At 36.7% G+C, this 10286-nt stretch overlaps 1 protein-coding gene across 1 annotated transcript in view; it reads right to left on the bottom strand.

Annotated features, from left to right (window-relative positions):
- The window catches only part of ZNF81 (zinc finger protein 81), a 51055-nt gene extending 41142 nt beyond the window's left edge, over positions 1-9913 (bottom strand). The window contains exons 1-2 of the mRNA XM_081042517.1: positions 9778-9913; positions 4410-4657 (exon numbers count right to left, since the gene is read on the bottom strand). Of these exons, the coding sequence (XP_080898643.1) occupies positions 4410-4484 (75 nt within the window). The 5' untranslated portion in view covers positions 4485-4657; positions 9778-9913. The remainder of the gene's footprint in view (positions 1-4409; positions 4658-9777) is intronic.
- Between the last annotated feature and the right edge of the window lie 373 nt (positions 9914-10286).

Genomic DNA, 10286 nt, shown 5'->3' on the forward strand with positions numbered 1-10286 from the left:
CATTAACTCCATCCCTATGTATATGCTTAAGAGAGGGGTATGCACATGAGAAGAAATGAACAAAAATGTTCATGGCAATATACAGATTTAATGCGATCCCCATCAAAATCCCAACGGCATTTTTTAAAGAAATAGAACAAAAAATCATCAGATTTGTTTGCAACCACAAAAGACCCCGAATAGCCAAAGCAATCTTTAGAAAAAAGAACAATGCTGGAGGCATCACACTGCCTGACTTTAGCTTGTACTACAGGGCTACAATAATCAAAACAGCATGGTACTGGCAGAAAAACAGACACATAGACTAATGGAATAGAATTGAGAACCCCGAAATAAAACCACATAAATATGGACAGATAATTTTTGACAAAGAAGCTAAAAACATACAATGGACGAAAGACAGCCTCTTCAATAAATGGTGCTGGCAGAATTGGATAGCCACGTGCAAGAGAATGAAACTGGACTGCTATCTGTCACCATGTACCAAAATTAATTCAAAATGGATCAAAGACTTAAGCATAAGACCTGACACAATAAACTGCATAGAAGAAAACATAGGTACTAAACTTATGGACCTTGGGTTCAAAGAGCATTTTATGAATTTGACTCCAAAGGCAATGGAAGTAAAAGCTAAAATAAATGAATGGGACAATATGAAACTTAAAAGCTTCTGCACAGCAAAAGAAACCATCGAGAAAATAAAGAGGCAACCAACTGAATGGGAGAAGATTTTTGCAAACAGTGCCTCTGAGAAGGGGCTAATATCCAAAATATACAAGGAACCCATGAAACTCAACAACAAAAAAACAAACAACCCAATTGAAAAATGGCAGAGGACCTGATGAGAGATTTCTCCAAAGAGGACATAAAAATGGCAAATAGACATATGAAAAAATGCTCAACATCACCAATCATCAGAGAAATGCACATAAAAACCACAATGAGATATCACCTCACCCCAGTCAGAATGGCTATCATCAACAAGACAAATAGTAACAAGTGTTGGAGAGGCTGTGGAGAAAAAGGAACCCTCATACACTGTTGGTGGGTATGCAGACTGCTGCAGCTGTTATGGCAGTGTGGAGGTTCCTCAAAAAAATTACAAATAGAAGTACCATATGACCCAGCAATCCCTCTCCTGGGTATCTACCCAAAAACTCTGAAAACATTTATACATAAAGACACGTGTGCTCCAATGTTCATTGCAGCTTTGTTTACGGTGGCCAAGACATGGAAACAACCAAAATGTCCTTCGATAGATGAATGGATAAAGAAGTTGTGGTACATATACACAATGGAATACTATTCGGTGATAAGAAAAGATGATATAGGAACATTTGTGACAACATGGATGGATTTTTAGAGTATAATGCTAAGCAAAGTAAGTCAGACAGAAAAAGCAGAGAACCCTATGATTTCACTGATATGTGGTATATAAACCAAAAACAACAAAAGAACAAGACAAACAAATGAGAAACAAAAACTCATAGACACAGATAATAATTTAGGGGTTACCAGAGGGTAAGGGGGTGGGGGGTGGGTGATGAGGGTAAAGGGGATCAAATATATGGTGATGGAAGGAGAACTGACTCTGGGTGGTGAACACACAATGGGATTTATAGATGATGTAATACAGAATTGTGCACCTGAAATCTATGTAATTTCACTAACAATTGTCACCCCAATAATTTTTTTTTAAAAAAATGAGAAAAGAAGAGGGCGGCTGGGTGTCTCAGTTGGTCGAACAGCAGGGTTGTCAGTACGATTCCCACATGGGCCAGTGAGTTGCCCCCTCCTCAATTAGATTGAAGACAAGATGCTGCTGAGCTGCCAGAGGGGCGGCCGGATGCTCAGTTGGTTAGAGCTCGAGCCCTCAACAAGGATTCCTGTTCAATTCCCACATGGGATGGTCGGCTGCGCCCCCTGCAACTAAGATTGAACACGGTGACTGGACTTGGAGCTGAGCTGCGCCCTCCACAACTACACTGAAGGACAACTACTTGGAGCTGATGTGCCCTGGAGAAAACACACTGTCCCCCAACATTTCCCAATAAAATTGATTTAAAAAAAAAAGAGAGAAAATAAGAATGTCTTCTCAGCTGCTTTTATTTTCATGAAGAAACCCTAATTATGCATAGAAAACTAACTAACCTGGTTATATGTATTAGAGACAGGTAAGCAGATAAAAGAAAGATGGGTTAGAGAATTTTGGTTATGTAGCTTTTCGTATTTTTAAATTTTATATATTTTTATTTTTGAACCATGTGTCTATATTATTATTTAAAAATTAAATTAAAAAACAATTACTAATATCCTTAAGGTGATAAGATGTTGTATCCCTCAAACAAAAATAGCATGCTATTAAAAGGGTATATTCTGCAAATAAAAAGAGCTATTTAAAATAAAAATATATAACAGCATTAATGAGAGACACAAAAAAAGATCTGGAAGATAAAGTTTTCAAAAAAAACCGCTAGAAAGGAGAGAAAAAGGAGAAAGAAATAGAACTCAATAGAACAAAGAATTTTTTTAAAAGGAGGCTCAACAACTAAATGAGTTTTTTGAAAAGCAGAGAAAAACGTATGTGTGAGTAGAAAAGGACTAGATTGACATCAGGCTTTTAAAATTCTGCACAAAAATGATTTCCAACCTAGAATTCTGTATCTAGCCAAAAAGATAAATTTAGTGTCAGGAACAAATAAATGCAATTTCATGACATTTATTACTTTTTATTTCTATAAATATATTTCTACAATTATATATATATTAAAAAACATATTTTGGGGGCCGGCCTGGTGGCTCAGACAGTTAGAGTTCCATGCTCCTAACTCCGAAGGCTGCCGGTTCGATTCCCACATGGGCCAGTGGGTTCTCAACCACAAGGTTGCCAGTTCAATTCCTCAAGTCCCGCAAGGGATGGTGGGCTGCGCCCCCTGAAACTAGCAAAGGCAACTGGACCTGGAGCTGAGCTGCGCCCTCCACAACTAAGATTGAAAGGACAACAACTTGACTCGGATAAAAAAGACCTGGAAGTACATACTGTTCCCCCAATAAAGTCCTGTTCCTCTTCCCCAATAAAAAAATCTAAAATATATATATATATATTTGCATGACATTTTCTGACATGTAAGTTTTCATAAAATCCACCTGTTATGCATCTATTCTCAAGAATAGACTAGAGGATGTGTGCCCACAAATGTGGGGGTAAACCAAGAAAGAGGAAAACATAGAATCCAGAAAACAGGAAGGAAGACATAGGATCCCCAGGAAAGGGTATCTGACACAAGGCAGGTGAAAAGGATTTCCTGGGGGATGGCGAAGGGAAGACAGCGAGACAGTAGCTGTGTGTGAAGCTCAGAGAGCAACCAGACCAGGCTTCAGCAAGTCAAGAAGCTTCAGGAGAGACTTCTTCAGAGAAAAGTCATTGATGCCCAGAGTTCTGACCAGCCCCGCCTATTACTAGCTGTGTGAACTTGGGCCAAATAGTTTTGCTTTATGTCCCAGTTTTCCCCTCTATAAAATGGGAATAACAATGGCACCTACTTCTCAAGGTTGTTATGAAGATAAGTTAGTATATGATGTGTGTATATAACAGTGCTGGGCATATAGTAAACATTATATAAATGTTTAAAATAATTGTCACTCTGATTTTTACCTAATATGTTTGAATATACAGAAAGGAGATTTAAACAACTGGGAAGAATTGAGTTGAATTATTGATATGTATATAGTAAACCAAAGAAATGACTAAACCAGAAAATTGTTAATTGCAGGGGAAAGAAAAAGTTGTGCAGGAATGGTAATCACGGCATCAATAGCACATGACTGCACTATAAACAGTCACAGTAATAAACACGGACAGTGGATCTGATCAAAACAATGATATTCACAGGCAAATGTGTATGTAAGTGGGGGTATATGGAAAAGCTAAATCTTTGCCTTCTATAGTGGAAAGGCAATAGATAATGTCCAAAAGCAAAAATTACAAACAATAAAATCTGCTAAAAAGATGAAGAGTGCTTCCCTCTAGAAAGCTGGAATCTGGGAGAGACAAAGCACAGAAGAGCCTTTTTTTTTTTAAGACTTGGAGAACTATTTGACACCTTTTACCACTTATAAATGAAACTAAAAACTAATTTTAAATTACAAAGTAGCAAAAAAATTCATGAAAATAAATAAAGCATTATTAGCCTTAATGTTTCAAAAACTTTAAAAATCCATAAGCTAAGATAAATAAATCAGCAATGAACAAGAGACGGAAAGTCACAGAAGGCAAATGAATGACCAATAAAAATCCCCTGACTATGCTGCCTGGTAAATAAAAAAATTTTTAAAAAGTCACACAAATTAACATAATGAGATGCTATCTTTCGTTCTGGATGAATTCCTGCCCTCTTCCTCCTCCTCACCTCACAGGAGTTGTCAGGTCTTCCTCCTGCAGCCAGTGCCAGAGACCACCGGGGAGAGCTCTGGTTGGCTGGCATGTTCCCGCTGGGCCTGAGCTCTCGGGCTCTCTTGCTCACAACTCTGCTCTTCCCAGGAGCCTAAGGCCAGGTGAGGTCCATAGACTCAACCAGAGCTGCTGGGGTGGGAAGGAATATCCTGCACCCTTCACTGTGGAGTCTGGTCCCAGGGCTCCACAGAGACTCCAAGAAACCTGGAAAGACAGTGTCCACAAGGTCAGTCATTTAGCATTGACCCAACAAACACTTCTTGGGGGCACCAAAGTACAGTTCACAGCACTGGATAGTGTGGGGTGGACAAAGTCCAGTCAATACCTATTCTAGTTATTCATCAAAACGGAATATGAGTGAGACCATAGATTTAGACTAAAATTAATATAAAAGCTTAAACTCTAGTTCTGTCAACTCTTAGCTATGAGAATATGAAAATGTTTCTTCAGTGTTTTTTTCAAAATGCATCAAAACTATTTATCTCAAGGGACTATGAAAATTAAATGAGATGATGTTTGTAAGGCATTTAGAACCAGATTGGCCAAGGTTAACTTTTTTTTTTTAAATCTGATTATTTTATTATGAAAATAAATACATTTGAATAAAAATTTTATTATTTTTTTAAAAGTTTTATTTTATTTTATTTTTACATCCCTCACACCGTGAACTCCCCTCCCCCCATCCACCACCACCCCGACCTCACACCGAGCCATCACATTATACACATAAAATTATAGTTGGCATTCATTAATGTCCAGTCTCTGGTGTACAATGCCATGACCAGGCATCCACAGCATCCCTGAGGTGGTCTCCCAAACAGGACACATGTCCATCGGACACCCAACAAAATCCCCAAACACTATTGAATACGTTCCCCAAAGTAATTCTCAAAAAACCCTGAGGCCATCCTGTGGTCACCAGCCGCCCCCCAATCCCTTCACCCTTCCCCCCATCCCCAACCCCCTCCCCCCCGCCCATCTAACAACTCTCGGTTTTTTGTGTCCCCAAAACTGTTTCTGATTAGTTCATACACATATTCCAAGGTTAACTTTTAATTCATATTAGCAAGTATTGTTATTATAAGGAATCATGTAATGTGCAGAAGCAGGTATCTCATTTAATTTGCACAACAATCCTGTCATCTATGGGTTGCTGTAATTATTATTTCATTTTATGCATAAAGAAACAGAGATTTAGTGATGTTATGCCAAACCTAGTCTATCTGACTTCAACGTTCACAATCTCAACACTGTACCACACGGGTACCTTTTATGTGGTAGGCTCAAAACAAATGTGGTTCTGTTTCATACATGTTGAAAATGTGACTGTGATTTGGAATTTAAAAAGTTAAGTAAAGTTTCTTGAAACAGAAGAGACATGTCATTAAGAAAATACTAAAAGCCTGGAACTAAAATTTTTTTATCTCAAAAATATCAAGAGGTAAAATTGTTTCTCCTGTGTTCGCTTCAGCAGCACATATACTAAAAAAATTGTTTCTCCTGTTGAGGGAAGTAGGGAGAATTGTTCAAGTTGAGGTACAATTTTATTCTGATTGACTAACAGAGGTACTATAGATTTAGTCATTCTTTTGGGGAAAGGGAAAATATCTGTGTAATATGAAGAGGAAGTTATTTACGACAACAAAATAAGCATTGGGATGAAAAGAAATCAAGAAAGTAAAATAAATAAGGAGTAAAATAAAAAGCATGAACAAGTTAAATTTTAAACATAGAGATGATGTACCAAAAAAAAGGGAGAATATGTTTTCTTTTCTTATGCCCATGGAACTTTTACAAAATTCCTTCACATAACTTGTCCAGAAAGAAAATCGGGTAGATGTTTTAATGTTGGTAATTAACAGGCTACATTCTCTGATCATAGTACAAGATATTCAACATTATTAGTCATTAAGGAAATGCAAATCAAAATCAAAATTTTCCATTCATTAAGACAGCTAAAATAAGAAAAAATACAATAACAAGTGTTGGTAAGATGTGAATAAATTGGAGCTCTCATGCATTGCTGGTAGAATTATAAAATGATGCAGCCACTCTGAAAAATAGTTTGGCAGTTCCTCAAAATGTTACCTATAGAGTCACCATAAGATCCAGCAATTCCATTCCTTGGGTATTTACCCAAGAAAAATGAAAACACATGTCTACTCCAAAAACTTGTACACAAATATTCACAGAAGTATTATTCACAGTAGCCATAAAGTAAAAACCACCTAAATATCCAGCAACTGATGGATAAACAAAATTTGGTATATCTATACAATGGAATATTATTTGGCAATAAAAAAGAAGTGCTGATATAAGTTACAAGTTACAACATTAATGAACCTTGAAATCATTATCTCACGTGAAAGATGCCAGGCACAGAAGACCACATATTTTATGATTCCATTTATATGAGATGTCCAGAACAGACAAATACATAGAGACAGAAAATTGATTAGTAGTTTCCTGGGGCTGAGGGTGTGGAGGTGGCATGAATGGTGAAAGTCTGCTAACGTGTACGAGGTTTCTTTTTAAAGTATTGAAAATGTTCTAAAATTAGACTGTGGTGATGATTGCACAATTCTGTGAATGTACTAAAAATAACTGAATTGTATACTTTAAATGGGTAAATGTTATGATCTTGGAATATATCTAAACAAATCTGTTTTATATATTTAAGTCTGTTTTTAAAAGAAAAGAAACACTTTCCTAAATAATCTAGGACCAAAGTAGGACATCAATACAGAACACAATTTTCACCAGAAGTCATGGAACACACTAAAGTTATATATAGAGTAAAATTTACAACTTTAAATAGCTTTATTTTTAATTAAAAATAACTAAAAGAGCTATGTACGCAACCTAAAACATTAGGAGTAGAAAAAACAAAATTAACCCCCCAAAAGAAAGTAGTTAATAAAAACAAAATCTTAAATAAATCAAATAAATACAACAACAGAGAGTTTAAAGAAAACAAAGAGCGGGATCTTTGAGTTGACCAATGTTATAGATAACCCAAATCAGGGAGTGTGATACCTCCAGCATTATTCTCTTTTCTTAGGATTGCTTTGGCAATTTGGGGTCTTTTGTGGTTCCATACAAATCTGATGATTTTTTTGTTCTATTTCTTTAAAAAATGCCATTGGGATTTTGATGGGAATTGCATTAAATCTGTATATTGCTTTGAGTAATATGACCATTTTAACTATGTTGATTCTTCCAATCCATGAGCACGGAATGTCTTTCCATTTCTTTGTGCCTTCAATTTCTTTTAAAAATGCGTTACTGTTTTCAGTGTATAGGTTTTTCACATCCTTGGTAGCAGATGAGGGTAAAAGGGAACAAATACATGGTGATAGAAGGAGAAATGACTCTGGGTGGTGAACACACAATATAATATATAGATGATGTATTACAGAATTGTACACCTGAAACTTATGTGACTTTATAACAATTGTCACCCCCAATAAACTTTAATTAAAAAAAGAAATTTGTGTGGCATAAAGCAGTGATAAAAGGGAAATTTCTATTACTAAATGGTTATATTAGACAAGAATTAATGTCTTAAGTCAATAATTTAAGCTCGCACCTCAAGAAACTAGAAAAAGAAGAGTAAAGTAAACCCACAACAAGCAGAAAGAAGGAAGTAATACACATAAGAGCAGAAATCAATGAAATCGAAAACAGAAAAATAGAGAAAATCAATGAACCCAAAAGTGGGTTCTTTGAAAACACTGATAAAATTGATAATCCTGTAGCAAGACTGACAAAAAGAGAAGACACAAATTACCAATATCAGAAATGAAACAGGAGCTATAACTAGAGAACTTGCAGTCATTAAAAGGAAAAATAAGGGAATACCACACACAACTTTATGCACATAAATTCAACAACGTGGATGAAATTGTCCAATTCCTCACAAAACACAAACCCCCACAAGTCACCCACTATTAAATAGATACTCTGAAAAGTCATTAACTAGATTATCTAAATAGTCATATAACTACTACGGAAATTGAAGACATAATCAAAAAGCTTCCAAAAAGAAATTTCCAGGCCCAGATGGTGTCACTGGAGAATTCTACCAAACAGTTAAAGAAAAATTGGCAAAATTCTACACAATCTCTCCCAGAAAATAGAAGAGAACACTTCCCAACTCATTCTATGATGCCAGTATTACCCTAATACTACAACCAGGCAAAGACAGAACAAAAAGGTAAAACTGTAGACCAACATCTCTCATGAACCTAGGCACAAAATCCTCAAAAAAAAGTATTAGCTAATCAATTCCTGCAATATATAAAAAGAATTATATACCACAACCAAGTGAGGTTTACTTCAGGAATATAAGGCTGGTTCAAAATTCAAAAATCACTTAGTGCATTCCCCCATATTAACAAGCTAAAGAAGAAAAATCACAAGATCATATAAATTTATACAGTATTGACAAAATTCAACACCCATTCATGATTAAAAGACACACAGATCAATGGAACAAAATAGAGAACCCAGATATAGCCCCACAAAGTATGGCCAATTTTTAAAAATTTATTTTTTTTGCAGTTGCAGTTGACATTCAATATTATTTTATATTAGTTTCAGGTGTACAGTGCATTGGTTAGGCATGTATATAATCCATGCAGAGATTCCCCCCAATTAGTCTAGTACCCACATGGCACTATATACAGTTGTCCTAATGGCCAATTTATTTTTGACAAAGGTGCAAAACGAATCAACAGGAAAAGGATAGTCTTTTCAACAAATGGTGCTTGAGTAATTGGACATTTAAATAAATGAACCTCAATCTAAGTCTCACAATTCACGAAACTTAACTGAAATGGATCATGGACAGCAGGAAGAAGAAATGAAAAAATAAGCATCACAGTAGAAAATTTCTCTCTCATCTCTGAGGAATAGCAGAAGCAGACAAAAAAAAAAGAGTACAAATCTTGTACGACACAACTGACAACTAAATAGTTAAGTATTATTGTCGAGTTATATATGGAACATTTATAAAAATTCACATACTAGGCCATGAATCCCTTTATATTCAAGGAATGAGCTTCATATAGACATTCTTCGGACCACAGAAAACTAAGGTTAGAAATCCATTAAAAAGATAAACTTTTGGAAACTCAAAACGCACTTCTAAATAAGTCATAGGCAAAAGAAAAATTATCAACTCTTAGAAAACACTCAGAACATAATGCACCAAACCTTGCGGGTCTTAGTGTGAATTTCAAGACATTGATATGAGAAAAGAGAAAAGCCTGCAAAATAATGAGTGAATCATCCAATGACAGTTAATCGAGTCCATCACTTACCACACAGAATTCCCCAACTCTCACCCTCTCTGAGGCTGCTTCACCTCGACCTGCCTAAAGCACACCACTGAAATCCTTCCTAACAACTGTTATTAAACCGCGGTTCAGAACCTCAGCCGCTTCCGGTCAACACCCCTAGCACCGCCCATTCTCAGGGTTTGGGGTTTTGCACGAAGGGGGCGTGGTTTAGAACATGCGCAAAACCACATTTGAAGCCGGTGACCACCAAGAGTCAACATGGACTTGTACGGAGTCGGTTCTTTGTGGTATTCCGTGCCCCTCAGCAGCGTGGTCAGGCGGGAAACATGGCCGCGCCCATGTCGTGCTTCCGTATGAGGTGCGCCATGTTGGAGGAGTGTCCTTTCTGTACTGAAGATGAGGAAGCCTTTAAAGTGACAGAGCCCAGCAGAGGAGCTGTCTCACACGTGGCAGGGAGCAAGGCTGAGGACGTTTCTCTGAGAGGGCTTTCTGGAGGACGAGTCTTTCAATCTGTACTCTGTGAATCTGTG

The sequence above is a fragment of the Rhinolophus hipposideros genome (genome assembly GCF_964194185.1).
Source record: "Rhinolophus hipposideros genome assembly, chromosome: X".
In the NCBI taxonomy this organism is placed as follows: Eukaryota; Metazoa; Chordata; class Mammalia; order Chiroptera; family Rhinolophidae; genus Rhinolophus; species Rhinolophus hipposideros.